This window comes from Cebidichthys violaceus, unplaced genomic scaffold, assembly GCF_023349555.1.
Source record: "Cebidichthys violaceus isolate CVI_PGR_0920_01 unplaced genomic scaffold, fCebVio1.0.p SCAF_21, whole genome shotgun sequence".
In the NCBI taxonomy this organism is placed as follows: Eukaryota; Metazoa; Chordata; class Actinopteri; order Perciformes; family Stichaeidae; genus Cebidichthys; species Cebidichthys violaceus.
The window spans coordinates 2254479-2271493 of NW_027176384.1; the positions used below are offsets into that span (position 1 = coordinate 2254479).

The 17015-nt window shown below is 44.7% G+C and overlaps 1 protein-coding gene across 3 annotated transcripts in view; it reads left to right on the top strand.

Moving 5' to 3' along the window:
* The window catches only part of tbc1d22a (TBC1 domain family, member 22a), a 97953-nt gene that overhangs the window by 32851 nt on the left and 48087 nt on the right, over positions 1-17015 (top strand). For all 3 annotated transcript variants that reach the window (XM_068716891.1, XM_068716893.1, XM_068716892.1), the window contains one exon: positions 2385-2499. In XM_068716891.1, the coding sequence (XP_068572992.1) occupies positions 2385-2499 (115 nt within the window). The remainder of the gene's footprint in view (positions 1-2384; positions 2500-17015) is intronic.

Here is a 17015-nt window from a genome sequence, read left to right on the forward strand (position 1 = left end):
TGTAAGCGGGAAGGTAAGGAAGAGAAATGAGATGAGACGACGGGGATGTATAGTGTGTGTTACTACTGTACATGTCCTTTTCCCCTCTCACAGAACTCTTTCTCCCTCTCATCCCCCACATAGCAACTCTCCCCTCTTTGAATGCAAAAAGAAAAGCCAGCATTATATCCAAGCAGTGTGCACCTTATATAGTTTGGTATGCAACAGACTCCAAAGCCCCCCCCCCCCCCTCTTTTATTTTATTTTTAAAATATGATTATGCTTGCAGCGGCGCCACCTGAAAATCACCTCTGCTTCATTTTATTCACTTGTTTGTGGGGCCTGGAGAGATTTAGTCGAGACGGAAGGCAGTCAACAGTGTTTTTACATTTTCGGGGGGGAAAGAGAGGGATATTGAAGCGGTGCTGCGGTGATTTCATAAGTGGTATCTAAGTGTTTGACTTTTCTTGTTCTGGAGAACAATGCGGCATTCACAAGAAGTTGATAATCGGCAATTACAAGTTCCCAAATGTGAAAAGAAAACAATATTTTATCGCCTCCGAATTGTGATCGGGGGCTGAAAGAGCTTGATTTATCACCGTCTGCTTTATTGAGGAATCTTTTTTTAGCGCTGATGCTTTTTCAATGAATAACTCCGCAGTTTAAAGTGGCTGTTGATGAACGCATGGGATATTTGAGCGATTGAGCCCATGATATTTTGACAGAGGGGTCATGTTTTCAGCCTCTCAAGCAAACTTTTTTTCATTTTTACGTGTCGGATTCATTATTTCCCTATTTATTTTCTCCATTTTTCTCGATACCTGTTCCCTTATCGGGGTCCTTCGCGTCTCCCACACACAAACATTCCTTACCCCGTAGTAAACCCTGCTGTGGGTTTCGGAGCTGGCGTGACATATGGGTTGCAGCTTTTGAGGCTGCACAAAAAAAAAAAAAAAAAAAGAGTCCCATTACCCACTCGCCCTGAAAGCAGCAGCACCTCTCCGTGTTTGATAGACGGGGCTTTGATAAGGAAAGAGGAGGTGTGGAGGCTGCTGAAAGGGATTTGAGGAGAAAAGTGTAGAGGGAACGCCAGAGAGAGACTTGCATCTTACCAATCTCTCTCTGGCCATCTCAACATTAAATTACTTCAAATAGAAAATGAGAAGTTTTGCACGCACAGCTTCCAAAAAAACCAACATTACCTTACATATTTATTTTTCTTCCTCTCCATAATACAATGAGCTATGAGGTTATTTAGTTGACAGGGACATGACATATCTCCAACACGTAGGAAAAGTGCTCGATGGGTGTGGTACAGCAAGGTGCGTGTTTTGAGCTGAACATCAAGCCTCCCTTTAATTCACTGGGCCTGACGGCATTAAACAGCCGCCCATAACGAAGATGGAAGTGTTTGTCGTGCCAAAATATTGAGAGTCAGGGAGAGAGAGAGAGGAAGATGGAGGAGGAGACGGACTCAGAGGGGAAGAGACGTAGACAAATTGAGGAGACCAACCAACCAAAGCAGAGAATAAAGCTCAAAGAGGTTTTTTTGTGTGCACAAAGTAACAAAATGCAGCTGAAAAAAGGCAAAAACTGAGGTGTTGCTCTGTGCTCAAAGAGAAAATGGCAAATACAGTTTTCTTGAAAGTCAATATTATTAAACTATTATTAGAACGTAGTGCTATGCACAGTCAGTGTTTCTAACAGTGTCTCCTTGAGGTCTAACGGACAATTTAAATGCTTTTCCTTCCTCATAAAACATTTGCAAAGCGGATTTTTTTTTTTTAATTGTTTAATCTATATTTCCTAGCTTACTTGTCTTTGTTAGCGCATTGCTACGTTATTTTGCGTGTTACCACCAGTCCATAAAAGTCTGAGTGCGTCCTCGGGCGCCGATTCTAGAGCGATGCCAGTAATTCATTCCACAGGATACCGTTAGGTCAAACACATCCACAAATACATTCTAATTCTGTGATCATGTAGGTGATTGCTCTAGTAAAGTCAGAGTTTAAACCAAGTTAATGTCCGCTCAAAGATCAATACCCACATCTGTTCCTGCCAGACTCCCACAGAAAGCATTCAGCCGCTTTCCTCCTCACCAGCTCGCCATTGTTTTGATTTCTGCCTTCGCATGCCTCGCTCACTTCCTAAAATGTGCGCTTCTCTGATCAAAACCTGTCATTCAAAAGGCCTAATGTTTGGCTGTCAGACAGTAACTGTTAATGAATTTGTCTTATCGAGCGGAAATTTGACAAAATTGACAAATTCACCCCGACATTTCCTGACTTTCAGCTTCTCCGTCGCTATTGTTTTTCTCTCATGTCGTTATCAATCGACTTCTTTTGTGCATTAGTTCCTGTAATGCAGGTGTGTGTTTTTTTGACACTGTCTCTCTTGTGTGCAAGATCTTTGAGCGGATCCTCTTCATCTGGGCCATCCGCCATCCAGCCAGCGGCTATGTGCAAGGCATCAATGACCTGGTCACGCCGTTCTTTGTCGTCTACGTCTTTGAGTACATCGGTAAGTGTCACCCCACCTCCCACCTCTCTTTATCTTCCATCTACCTCATCTTCTTTTGAGTCACCAGGCGCTTGAGTCTCCATTTCATCCAAGCAATACAGTACGTGTGAGACGGAGCGTTAACCTGTGGGTGTGCGTGCGCTCGTCTGTTCTCTCCGGAATGAACCTCCACTAACGTTTTTGGTCCCTGGTATTTTTACCCAAAGAGTAGGGGCCTGATAGCCTTTTTCAATCACCTATTGGGAGTTGTTCTTATGGGGTTTTCCCAGAATATACTGTAGAAAACAATTTGTTTTAAGAAGTTGCAGCACACTCCTCTTCTTTCTGTGATGATCAGTGGGAAAGCATCCAAACGGTAAGCGATTGGGAATTGCTCCCATGCGGTTTGTAAAGTTTTTAAGTGGCCACACGGCTCTTTTATGTTTCTGCGTGCTTCTCCTGTGATGTGAGCTTCCATTCCATATACATATATACATTCCACATACGTGCTGTGTTTCTTTTGTGCTGTGACTCGGCCCGTTGAGCTCTCTCTGAAGCCGTTCAAAACAAAGCCGCCGAGTGGAAACCGCAATGCTCCGCGGACTAAACCTCGCACACTCCGGACTGTGGTCGCAGCGATGCAATTAGGGAATCCACAAGTTGAAGTGGTGGGAAGCGCGCAACCGGATGGACTCCCAGACTCCTCTGCTTCTCTGCATTGCTATAGACACGCAGCTAATGAGTGCTCGTTTTAAAGGGGTTTTCTCTACTTTTATTGTAACTTCTACTTTTGTTCACTTCCTGTAGCTGTTCATCGTGTTGGACTGCGTTCGTTTTAGCTAGGTGAACCTAACAAATGGTCGTTTCCTGTGACTCGGTTTCTCTTTATTTAGCTTCTCCTGTCCTTCACTCTTCTCCTTTTATCATCGTGGTTTGTTCTCCCGTGTCTGCTTTCCTCTATCGCCTCTACATTTTCCATCCCTGCATTTGTCTCTCCTCTCTCTCTCTCTCTTTGCTTTTCTCTGTGGGCGAATCGCACGCTCTCGTCAGATCTTCAAGGCGCCACCCCCGCTCTTTGTTCCCCATGCTTCTCCAATGCGCTGATGAGCCTCCAATAATGTACACAGCCAGCAAAAACCTTCAAACGTGCCCAGGCTGACATCTTACACGCCAGGGTTGACGTGCTGTGTTGTTGTTGTTAGGTGTTCCTTCTTTCTGACGCAGAGAGAGAGAGAGAGAGAGAGAGAGAGAGAGAGAGAGAGATGGCTCTTTCATGAGGTAGGACTAATTCCGCTCCTCTTTTTTGTGGAGGGGTAGGAAGTGTGAGACGCACACTCTATGTGGTGCCGTCGTGCTCTCTCGCTCTCTCTTCTTCTCCTGCCGTCTATTTTTCCGTCTTCTACCGCATTGCCCTCTCTTTCCCTCCCTCCCTTTTTGTACGTGAGCTCACAAGTGGACGGTGAAGGTGGTCGATTCTCTCGAGTCAGAATTCGCTCCTTTTTAAAGAATGATTACAAATGGATACTATTACACACACACACACACACACACACACCGTGGGCGATGTAGACATGCTGTCTGAATACCTCTCGCACAAACAAGTATAACAATAGTAACATTTGGAGGTGAAACACCAGAACTGTCCATCTGTCTTACTTTTATTTTACTCGAATCCTGAGTTGGTGAAAACACACTGCCCTATATTTAATAATTCAGTGTTCTTTTTAAACTGTTACATCTAGTCTCTCCTTTAGAATAGGAGGGATATTTGTAGTGAAGAGTGCTCAATTGTATCCTAATGCCAGGAGATTATCATTGACACTATTGATCACAGTTGATTACAAATGTTTTTGGACCACTTTTGTTAGTGAAATTAAGCTCTAAGCAAGTTGTAAACACCAACATATCAGCTTGAGCATTTCAAGACACACACAGAGCAAATAGGGAGCAACATCAGCACTCATTCGGAGTCAACATTGACCCTGTTTAGCTCTGTTTTGGTCTCCAGATCTGGCTCTTTAGCTGCTAAATGCTCCGCCGTGTTGCTTATTTTGTCTGTCTGCCAATTGCTGCTGAGCAGTTAGCTTACAGTGCTTTTTTATTTTATTTAATTTTTTTAGAGCTTTTTCACTGCCGGCTGCATCTGAAAAGAGCGCTGATGAGACCGGTAGACGCCACAGTAACCACATTATGCTGTGTATATTCGGGGGGCCTGTGCGTTTATGTCCCGCACAAAGTCTACTCTGCAGATGTCTGTTTAATGGACTCAACATTGGCTGTTGTTGGAAGTGGGCCCTGATAGTGCACATTATGGTACAGTGACCCGATCAGTAGCCATTAAAGCTGTAAAACCAAACGAGGAGCGGTGAGAAAGCGGCTTAGATCAGCGCGCGGCAGAACAAAGACCCATACGGGCTCGTGTCCTGCGGAGCTGAATCGAGCGACAAAGCAGCCAAACCCAGAGCAGAAGTGTCTTTAGAAATGTATTTGTTATTCACACTAATGTTGAATTCTAAGCAAGTCTTTTCTGTCTATTCTCTCTTCCATGTTCTGTGTCGTCTCTGTCGTCGTCATTACTTTTTTTTGCCATTCTCTTTTCTCCTCTTCCTCTCTCTTCTGAATGTCTGTCTAGTTTGTCTTTTTGTGATTCTCCATTGATTGATTCCTGTAGTATTTCTGCTTGATATTCTGTAAAGGCTGCCCCCTAAAAGCAGGTAGGGATAGGGCAGGAACACACACACACTCTGCTGCCCGCAAGATTTGTTTGGTTGCGTTACTTACTTATCTTCCTTTTGTTCCACTATTCATATCTGTCACTTTGTCATTGCCTTTTAGTGTTTTTCTTTCCTTTTAGCTCTCTTGCTTTGTGTCTCCGGCGTCAGAAATCAGCCTTGGCCTCGCAGTGCTCGTTCAGCCGCCGTGCACTCCATTTACCTTTTGATGATGCAACGCGGAGTGATGGCCCGACCACTTAACCACTACACAGCACTCCCCCATTACCTCCCCCCCCCTCCTGTCACTGACTTTCATTAACACCTGACTGTTAATCCACAGTGAAAAGTTCCAATTGGTGGATTATTGATAAACTCTTCTGATGCCAGGGAGGAGGGGGAAAAAATCCCACTAAAGTTGTTGTGTATCCACCTGGACTGTTAAGCAATCTAGCAGGCCTCCTTTGTGTCAAAGGAGGAATTGATTCGGAGAGTCCATCGTTCTCGTTCTCCACCTGCGAGGCTTCGCTTTTTTCTCTTCCACAGCGCAGCGCCTCTCCCATTAGCCAACAATAAAAGCCATCTAATTAAGGGCCAGGATGGGCCATGACGGGGCCAAGGAGCGGGGGGCCGGTCCTCCTTTTAATGTGGAGCGGCCATTGATCGGGCCAGCGGATCCATAATGTAATCTGCATGCCAGTGTCTTGAGTATGGATCCACTCCCAGAAAGAAAGATGAAGACAAGGGAGCGGGTTAGAGAGACAGGGGGAAAGAGATGAGGTAGTGCCTTTTGGAACTAAATTCAGAGAGGTGAGGGTTTGACAGAGAAGCGCAGCTGGAATGAAGACAGAGTAGAGGACTATAAGTGTGTCTCCTGGCAGCGAGACATTGTGGCTTAAGAGAAAGAGAGAGCGAGGGCATGGGGAATGACAGAGCGGGACAAACAACAGAGCAGGGAAATAAGACTTTCAAGAAAAAAAAGGGGGGAAAATGACTGACTTAGAAAGTGCCCCCATGCTGTCAAGAGCCAGGCAGTCCTTCCTCCCATCAAGTAAGAGAAGAATGGCCTGGTGCACACGGTCACCATCCCTCCGCTGAGAAACTGTACTTGTCATAGCAGGCGGAAAAGTGGCTAGAACGTATTTCGAATGCCAGAACAAAAGTTTTCACATATTTACTCTGGTTCAAAGATTAACAGCGCGTCTCAGTTTAGTTCTCTCTGCTGTAGGCGTCTGACAGCTTCTGCTATTTATGTAAACGTGGAGGAAAAAAAAGAGTTGTGAATGTTCTGAATTTAACAAAATATACTGTAGAATAAGGTCCACAATTGAACCTTAAAACTGCTGTAGTTGTATGCAATATATAATAAATCTATAGTGAATATTTAGCCATAAATGCTACCACAAATGAATATATCTGGGTATGAAAGCAGCTGAAGTTTCTTAGCAAAAAAAAAAAAAAAACACCACTCTGTCTGGTTTTGATATTTGAAAGGAAGAGAAGTGAAGAGTCTTTTTTAGCATTTGACAAAAGTGCTCTCTGCCATTTTGTCGACATATGTTGTTGTCCCTGTAGAAGCGGGGCAATTTGCTTACTGAACAGCAACCCTTGAGGAAGGAGGCTTCAGGACAAGCATAAAATGTTCTGGGTTAAGTACGTTTTAAAATTTAAATGCGTTTTTATTGCAACAGAAGCGTGAGGCTCATCTCCAAATGGCAACGGGAAGTACTGAAGAAGGGAAGTCTTCGGTGGAGGGCATGAGCAGCAGAAAGAGCAATATGCCGGTGTGATGGAGGTCCTGATAGCTGTGTGTGTGTGTGTGTGTGTGTGTGTGTGTGTGTGTGTGTGTGTGTGTGTGTGTGTGTGTGTGTGTGTGTGTGTGTGTGTGTGTGTGTGTGTGTGTGTGTGTGTGAGAAACATAAAGACCCCTCAGATCCCTGGACACATGCCTTTTCTCCATGGGCTTCAGCCAAAAGTCGAGTCCCTTTTATGCTCTTTATCACTTGCTTATGCGAGGCAACTTCTGTCTCCTTAGGGCACATTTGTGAATTATACATGCAGCTTTTAGGAAGTAAGAGCTTTAGGTCACTCGGTGTTTCTCATTAATTACCTAGACTGGCAGCCCGCCACAGTCTCAGTTTGTCCCACCACAGTTTCGTAATGAACCAAAAAGTCTTTTTACACCTCCCGTCGAAGCTGGCTGACCCTCCGCCGCCCGCATTTCCTCCGCAGCGGCTACTTTAATGTAGCAGCTGGCAAAGTTGAAGCTAATCGTAACTCCTTTATATAATTCCATACTTAATAATACATCCTAGTTTAACAGTTGATTTGTGTTTTGTATTAAGAATCTGAATCAGCAAAGCAGCGAGTAACTAGTAGAAGTATTTACTTAGTAATTTAATTAGTACTTGAGTAGCCTAAATATACTTGGTTGCATTCCACCACTACTAGAACAGGAAGTTGTTTACAAGGGCACAAAGTTCTTCGTAGATCCAGACTCTTAATTTTGCTCCAGATTGATGCACCCGTGGAGCGGAATAAAATAAAAAACCTGGCTGGACGGCGACCCCTTCTCTCCACTGCAGGTTCAGACCGTGCCAAATATCGATTGCAAGTAGATGCGGAATTGTACAATTAGAGAAGTACCTCCTCGGTTTAGCGGCCACGGTTCGGTACAGCGAGGAAAAACAAAGAAAACGCATTTATTTTGAAAATTATCAAACATTCAACAGCTGCTCATTCGCCATAATTCTTACTTTAACAGTTAAGGCACTCAGATCCTGGCATACTGTGAATAAATAATGAATAATTCACAAAAATTAATAACACCCTTTAATGTAAATGTGACCCAGTTTTCCCCCGGGGATCAATTAGGTCAGGGGTCAGCAACCTTTACTATCCAAAGAGCCATTTTTCCCTATTTTCCACCAAAAACATTTTGTCTGGAGCCGCAAAAGCTATTTGATATTACAGCTTATACAGTTTTAAATATAGTTATATTATATATACACAAATTATAGTTAGTTGTATTTATGAAAATAGACAAAAAAGACAGTTCTTGACATTTTATTGCTATTTTACCTGTTATAACAATATCAAACTTATGAAGAGGAGAGTTTGTTGCAGCAGTTGAGAAATCGCTCTTTTTCGCTCATCTCCAGTGTGATACTTTTCAGTTAATGCGGTGCGTTTGTTCTGGAAGTGTCTTTCTACATTAAATCTTTTACACATTTCAAGCATACAGGTAAGCCGGCATCGTTTGCAGTGAAAGCAAATGAATACGTCCACGCAGAATTAAACTCTCTATTTTCCTCAATGCCTTTTCTTTTTTTTATCCATTGATAGTTTACCGAGGGGGGGGGGGCGGGGGTCTGCAAATCATGATCAGCCACCTGCAATGAAAGGTGCTTGACAGCGACGTAATAGGATGTGACATTTTAGTTGACAAAATATTAAAACATTTTGTATTTTCAGTGACACAGTAGAGACACCCACATTCGCTACTTGATTGGTTCGTAGCAGTCACGACGTGTCCTTCCCTGATTCGTCACGCCCCTATCACGTGACCCTTACCCGGAAATTCACAAACGACAGCCTTGGTTATCTATCGACTACCAGGTTAATTTAACATGGAGAACTGATTACAGGCGTTGCTGACCTTGCTGTCTTTACTAGCAGCTGTTCAGTTAAAGTCGGCATGTGTGCGGAGGAAACAGCAGTTATTGTAGCGATTAGCGAGCGGCGTTATCAGACCTACGGAGCGGCCTTCGGTTAGCGGCTTTGAGCAAACAATCTACTTCCTGTTTACATTGGCCCCACCCGCGTGCCCAGTGTACGTGAATAGTCATCTGATATTCGTTTTCAGGCGTTGTAGTCTGGCCAGAGATCGTCTCGAAAACGATGCTGAAACGCCGCGTGGATGGAGATCGTTTTTGTTTGTTAAAACATTATTTTTATTAGTGTGGATGTAGACTCAGAGAGCCGCAACAAAGGGGCTGAAGAGCCGCATGCGGCTCCGGAGCCTCGGGTTGCCGACCCCTGAATTAGGTGTTTCTGTAATGCTCCATAAAAAAAACAATGTCTCATATTGGAGAGAAAGGCCTCGGCTTGCCGGTGTCTTTGAGACTGTCATGGTGCGACAGGTACCTCTTATACACGTGCATATACTCACACACACACACACACACACACACACACACACACACACACACACACACACACACAGCCCCTGCTTTGTTACTGTGTGCATGTGCGAGCATGGAGAGAGGAGGGGTGCAACATTGCAGACAGGCTGGCTTGGTGGGGCATCCAGGGACAAAGCTTGGAAGATGGAAGCGTACTGTCAGTCAGCTGTGATGAAATGCCTGCAGGAGCGTGACACCACACACACACACACACACACACACACACACACACACACACACACACACACACACACACACACACACACACACACACACCCACAAACACACACAAACACGGGGCTCAGACTGGCGAGGTGAGCTATTACGAATACAGACTCGCATAGAGAACACAGACTGAAGCCGATGCCTCCAATAAGAGGGGAGTCTCATCAGACTGGATGACACTAGAAACTGTCTGTGAATTCAGATTTCTACCCTCCCCGCAACAGAAATGTCACTCATATTCCGCGCTTGCTTTACTTCAGGCTTTCACTGTTGGCCCTTTTTGGCGTTGTTTGCGTCTCCCCCCCCCCGTCTTGTCCTCACATCTCCCCTTCTGTCGTCTGCATTACCCCTCATATCTCCTCTCTGATCTGTTGTTTGTCTGCTGGCACGGAGCTTCGGCTGTGGCACAGTTGAGCCCTGCCACGCTGCGCTGTGCCACACTCATTTGTATTTCAATTGGGCGTCCTCGCACCGGGGGGATTACAGCGCTGAACCGCCGTGTGATGATTGGCCCAACGCGTGTGGTCACAGAGAGAGAGTGCCAATCCTTGAAGGACTATTCTGGTGTCGGTAGCATAGGAGTCGCTTTCATTCTGTGTTTTTAAGTGACTCCAGTGTTACTGTTTCTAACGTCACCCAACAGATGGGCGCTTTAATGAAGTTTTACTCTGTTGGTAATGCACTGTTAATGCAACTAATAGGGCTGAACCCGTATCTCCTTTTTGTTTTTGTTTTATTTAACGCTTCTGTTGAGGGTTTTTTGAATGAAGATTTGATTGTCTGTCGTCTTATTTCTTAGCGTCGGAGCCCTAAAAAAATGATGCATGTTTCAGTCGAGCATGTTTCAGTGTTTTTTAAATAAATATGCATTGAAGCAAAATGTTGCAAAAGCCCGATGTGAATTTTGGAAACGATTGCATTGATCTTTTGTCAAAAACTTTAGACTTTTTGAACTTCACAACGCTTCCGAGTTATCGGAAATGTTTGGGGCACACGAGTCAGAAACATTCCCACTTTACCCGCCAATGGAATCTAATCCTACAAATAATTACGATACAAAATAATTCAGCACAGCTCTACCGGACCGATTACTTTGACAGCTGCTTCGCATTTAAAAAAACAGTGAATCGCTAGAAGACATTTATTGTGAACGTGATTCCTCTCCTTTTGTGTTTTTCATCCCTCTATAGATTGAGCAATCCGTGGAGTGGGCCTTGGCTATATCGGCTTCTCTCTCCGCGACGGTCTGACCACTGTTGGTCGAGCCTTCTATTCCGAGTCTCCCTCTGATTAACGGCTGAAATTAGCTCTAATGAGCTGCTTAGCGATTGCCCCCGCGCACAGCTGCCGTCTTCCAGCACGGAACACTGTCTGTTCTACTTTGTTCCTTATCAACTTTTGCTTTCTGTAATTTCTCCAGCTTCAATCATTGGATGAGATTATTGACTCGGCGTAGGCCTCGTTCTCCCCCCAGGCAGTTTTGTTTGAGATTTGTTCTTCAATTTTCTTTGAGGGCCGTCTTACTCCCCCCCCCCCCCCCCCCCCCCCCCCCCCCCCCCCCCCCCACTGGAGCTTTGTCTCACACTCCGCTGCTCTATTTGGTTTTAGAACGCAATCACCATGTTTCTGGGGTTAAGTAATAGCATTTGGACTGGCAGGAATTGAATCAGATGTGTGCTTCTGACCCTCAGTCGCTGTCTATCTCCACGTTTCTCTCTATAAATGTCTCTCTTTCATTCCCCTGAAGTATGTTCTTTTCTTTCAGATTTCTGATGGTTGACACTTTGCATTCAGTGTCTACTTCTTTCTCCTTTTAAAGAGGCTGCATTCAGTATTCTCATATAGAGGTTTTTTCATGCAGGATCACGATTCATGATGTTATCACAATCCTAATTCATGTTGGTATTTAACATACATGTTTTGTTATGGAAGAGTGCAATTTACCTAATTTCCCAATTTAAAAAAAAGAAGCAAAAAACAACAAACAGGTTAGCATTCAGATTGTACAAAATAATGAATCCTAATTATCTATTACCGTAAATTCCGGACTATAGAGCACACCTATATATAGGCCGCACCTGCTAATTTTTAAAAGAAAAAAGAAATTGTACATAAATAAGCCGCACTTGTCTATAAGCCGCAGGTGTCCCCCGTTGAAACATGAGATATTAACGTGGCAAGATGTTACAGGAAAGATTTTTTAAAACTTTTAATTAAATAAATGCCGGTAACATCCACAACTACATACATACCGCAAATGCTTTTTTTCAGAACAGTGCTTTTAACAGTACTAAAGTTGTCTTCTTCAGTATGGGAATTGAACAGCCTGAAGGTATGTAATTACTTCGTCACACATTTTCTCGGTGAAAATACAGGAAGCTTTTGTCGTCTTTTTGCAGCGAGTCAGTTCTTCATGTTGCCGTCTCCAGCGTCTCACCATCGATTCATTGATGCCGAGCGTACGTGCAGCAGCTCTATTTCCTTCTTCGACAGCCAGACGGATCGCTTTTAACTTGAAAGCCGCATCATATGCATTTCTTCGTGTCTTTTCCATGATGAGGGTGCGTGCACGAAGCGCAAAAATGGGTGATCTGAAGAATTAAGAGTGAGTGAGTTTGCCGAAACAGTTTCAATTGGTCCACTGTGACCTGTTCGGTAAATTTCATTGGTCTGATATGACGAGGTTAAATGTGTTGGCGGCGGGAAGCTAGTTAGCCTGTGAAAATCCATCAATTAGCCGCATCGTTGTAAAAGCCGCAGTCTCAAAGCGTGTGAAAAAAAGTAGCGGCTTATATACCGGAATTTACGGTAGAATAAAAACCTAATTAAAGTCAATTTATATGATGAAAATGGTTAAATATTGATAATCGGTTTCATTGTTCAGCATTGTATATACTCAACATATTCAAAATGCATTCAGTGTTTTCAAATCTGGAGCTTTTTATGGAACCTTTTTATTGAAGGACATGGAAAGCGGAGAGATGGGTGAATGTTCTTAGTATTAGAGTGAACATGTACGATTTGTAATATGAAAAATATCTTCTATAATTAAAGTCTGTAATGTTGCAGAGGCACAGCAATCTTTGCTGTAATGACTTAAGTGCCTGTAAAGGCCAGGGCCATTATGGAAATATGTTGTATTAACTTTTAGTCTTCATATGCCTCAATTCGATGAATAACACTTTGTTTTTGTCGTATGCTGTTTAATTCTAGTTTAATTTAGTGAATATTTGGTGAAGAGTGTTGGTGTTTAGGTTGTTTCTGACAGGATCAAACCAACTAAACTGCACCCGGCAATTGCACATTTTTTTTGAATGAAAATCAAAACACGAGGCAGAGAACAGGACACAAATGTGGTAATTATTTTCAGTCATACAAGAAATTTGCAGAGCGTGGATACGATTACAGAAATGGGAAATCTCTTCAAGCTGTGTGATAACCATTTGCAAAGGGATTGCGCTGCGTTTTTGTTGTCGTTTTTAATTGCGTGTCGGGAACCTTCCGTGTTTTGGCCCTCGGTGTTGAGATGACCGTTGAAACCACGGTGTCCGTTGTCAGCCCTCGACAACAGCAAATATTAAGCTGCAAATCAATAGCTGTGCTTTCATCTGCATCCGGCCTGATCTTATTTCCCACGTCTAACCAGAGATCCTCCTCATTGCTCCTGATAAAAAGCAATAGAGCTCCGAAATGATCCGGAGAAATAGTTCTGTCAAAAGATGATTTATCTTCTGTGAATAATCGCAAAGGGGTTATTGAATATTTTTAGATTAAGTTAATTACTTGACTATAAAAAGCCATAAATTGAAGCTCTCCTCACCGCGGAGCTTCAGATCTCTCCAAGTCTCTATTTCTCGTTCTTTCTGTCAGCCCTTTCATTTTGAAAAAAAATCTGTTTTATCATTCTGTCACCAGCGAGACTCGTTCCGCTTGACCTGATGCAATTGGAGGCAATTGAAACAGTCATCTTTACCGCGATGGCGCTGTGCAGCGTTTTGAGGGGGGTTGCATCATCACGCTCGCGCACTAAGACTGGCACACGTCTGAAACAAAGCCATCGCGCACGGAGACGCACTCACCCATGCGCGCACACAGAAAGATCCGCGACGTGTCCTCACACATGTTTACACAAATACCACCAGGGTGTGTGTGTGTGTGTGTGTGTGTGTGTGTGTGTGTGTGTGTGTGTGTGTGTCAGTCAATGTGTCAGCTGCCAGTCATAATGTCTGCCCATTACCGTTTTTCCTTACTAAGCCTGCAGATTACACACAGTAATGACTTAATGGACTGATCCTTCACTTCCATCTTGGGGAAACTTTCCCGCCGCTCCCAAATGTGTCCTGAACATTAGCCAGGGCAGATTTTCTTGAGTGGATTGGGCGTGATTTTAAAAACATGTTTACGTGTGTCTGTAAAAGGAGTTCACAGCATTTTACTTTTAAACCAAAAGTTGAGTATTACATGAATATTGTTTGAACACTAATTAAGTACAAAAACGTACCTTAAAAGCCTGGAGCCTACACTACCCATAGAGCAGTCAATTGACAATTGACTCATGTAAAACAATCCACAGCCGTTGGGTTAAAAAGACCAATTGGTGTCTCCTGTTTTTATGTCCCCACTTTCCTATTACGTGATGTTTTGGCAAATCGACCTTAACGTCTCTTAGCAGAAAATAAAGTGTTCCTCCCGTGGGGACGCCTGCAGCGCTGTTGATCGGTCGCCAATGCCCCCTACGCCCCGCATGTGTTAGCGCCGTTAGCACATCATCCCGGGCAATGTTGCATCTCCCTGGCATGGCCGCGGTTACAAAAATTGTAGAGCGCGTCGCCAGCTGCGCACATGTTGAAATCGCACTTTTCCCACACGATGGGGGGGGGGGGGGGGGGGGGGGGGGGGTGGGGGGGGGGGGGGGGGTCGCAGTGGGAAAAGAGATATTGGCAGCGACAGCAACAGTTAATGCGATGCGGCATGTCCTTACTCAACACTACGCACTCAAAGCTTCCTCGTACGAGACACCATCTTACCTCGAGGGCCAAGTGGATCATTATGCGTCTGCACATAGGCAGATATGGTATTAATGGCCGTATTCCACTTGATGTCGAGGGCTCGCATTATCTCGCCAGCAGCCGTGGGGCCCCCCGCTGTTTGATGTATGGACACACGGCTTACAGTGCCGATAGCGGGAGATGAGAACATTGTTGGAGTGATTGTGTCGATTTTCCGGCCCAAAGCGTATCCTTATCACCGGGCGAGGCTGAAGTTCAGTGCTTTCAATGAGTGAGCTTCGTGGTGCACTTTGAAGAAGAAAAAAAAAAAACACTTGTAACTTCTAAGAAGTATGAAATGAAGACGCTGGATAATGTCCCATTGATTAGATTTCTTTTTTTTTTGGGATACTAGACAGGAGACTTTAGATAAGTTACTTAGTCTCATGAACTCAAAGGGGGAAAAAAAAAAAAATGATTCCTGCTTTCACCTCCTGTTCTCTCTCTCTGGTCCCTACCTTCCTTCACATCCTGCCGTCTATTTTCATATCTTCACATCTCGCTTCGCACACAACCATAACTCTTTCCTCGTAACACTCCCGTGTTCCCGCCTGTGTGTGCAAGCTCCTGATGCGTTAGCGACACCAGGTTTGCCAGGTCGACTCTCTTTTTAATTATCCGGCGGTAGGACTGCCATGTTCAGCTCTCATTACCAACGGTGTTATCACACTAATTGTGCGACGGTGGATACATTGTTGTTGGAAGTATTGCATGTCTAGCAGCTACACACGTCTCATTTTTAAACTGTCAAGCCTTTTTTCAGCTGTGTCAACTGGGTGTCATTCTGAAAGTGGATTGGGACATGTTTGGAATTCGGCAAACCCGATTGTAAGTCGTTGGATTCATTGGATTTAACCCGAAACCGCCGCTGTAAATTATAAGTAATGACTGCACCACTTCATGTGAACTTATGAGGTTTTGACGAGGAAATCTTGTTAAATCTCTCTCTCTCTCTCTCTCTCTCTCTCTCTCTCTCTCTCTCTCTCTCCTCTCTCTCTCTCTCAGCTTTGCTTGTGATTAATCTGAACCAACAGAAGGTTGTCAAACGAGACTGTTTTTTTTATCGCCAATTGCTGTCTGCAAAGACACACGCACACTCGGGTCGGACGCACGCTTTATGATTACATCAGGCTAAACTAGCTCGTTTATCATCTTACATCACATTACCTTGTGGCCCATAGTTGTAGGGGGCAGATGGCGGCACTGGCGCGAGCGCGCCCGTGTTGTGTATACTCGCGAGCCTGTGTGTGTGTGTGTGTGTGTGTGTGTGTGTGTGTGTGTGTGTGTGTGTGTGTGTGTGCAGGGCGCCCGGGCGCTCGGTCTCCGGAGGTGTAACCCCGGCTCTGCATGCCAAGCCATGCCAAGTGCTCACAGCTGGCAGCGACCAAGCAGTTGGTCTCCCTGGACAAGTTGCCCCCTGCGCCAGGACAAACAGGAAATAAGCCCCGAGGCCTGGCAGGAAACTGGCTCTGCAGCCAATGGGAAGAGGGAGGTGAGGCAGAGGGGGAGAGAGGAGAACAGCTTGGAGAGGCAGGGTTGCAATAGCAACAGAAGAGATGTCAAATGGGTGTGTAGAGGGGAAGCGGAGGAAACGAGGGAGGAGGGAGAATAGAGAGGCAAAGCGTCGGTGGAGAAGGAGAGAGATCAAGAGACTATCAGAGGAAAATCCAGGTGTATAAAGAGATGGGAGCAGCAGACTGATGGGGGGGAGCTGTAACTATGTCAAGAAGAGAATAATAGGTCACCTTAAATTCGGGTTGTCGGAAGAAGTTTGGATTCCTAAATTAAACACTCCCGTTTTGTAAATACAGGATTTCAAAGAAAATCATGTAATGTCTCTCACTTTCACGCGATGCCTCCTTACTTTGCCTCCAAGTCGTCTGCGTGTCCTGTGCTTCCCTGCCAATTTGATCACAAGACGCCCACCTTCAGAGGCCCACGCGTCTGTGTTTGTGCTCAGACGCAAGAGTTTGACGCCGCAAAGGTGAGCGCACGTGCGTCAGACCGGCTTTTTCAGAACCTTCCGGCTGACGTTCGGCGAGAGGTTTATTTTGGGAGGCACCTCTCACGCAGAACTAAAGCTGCTGAGACTCCCGATTCTGTGAGGCGAGGCTCACCGAAGCTTGAACCTCCCAGAAACTCCTTGTGTTCTTATTCGTGGAGCGTTTTCTGCTGAGAGACACGGATCATGTCCCGGACATGTATCGTCAGCTGGTCCAAAAATGCTCCTGTAGTTTGAAGGTGGATCAAATTCAGCCACAGGTTGTGATATCGTCAGGCATTCAGCACACAGATTTGATTCTTAAACAGTGAACAGAATGAGCTGTCTGGACTCCCCGGCCACGGAAGTGACTAATGACCTGAGCTCC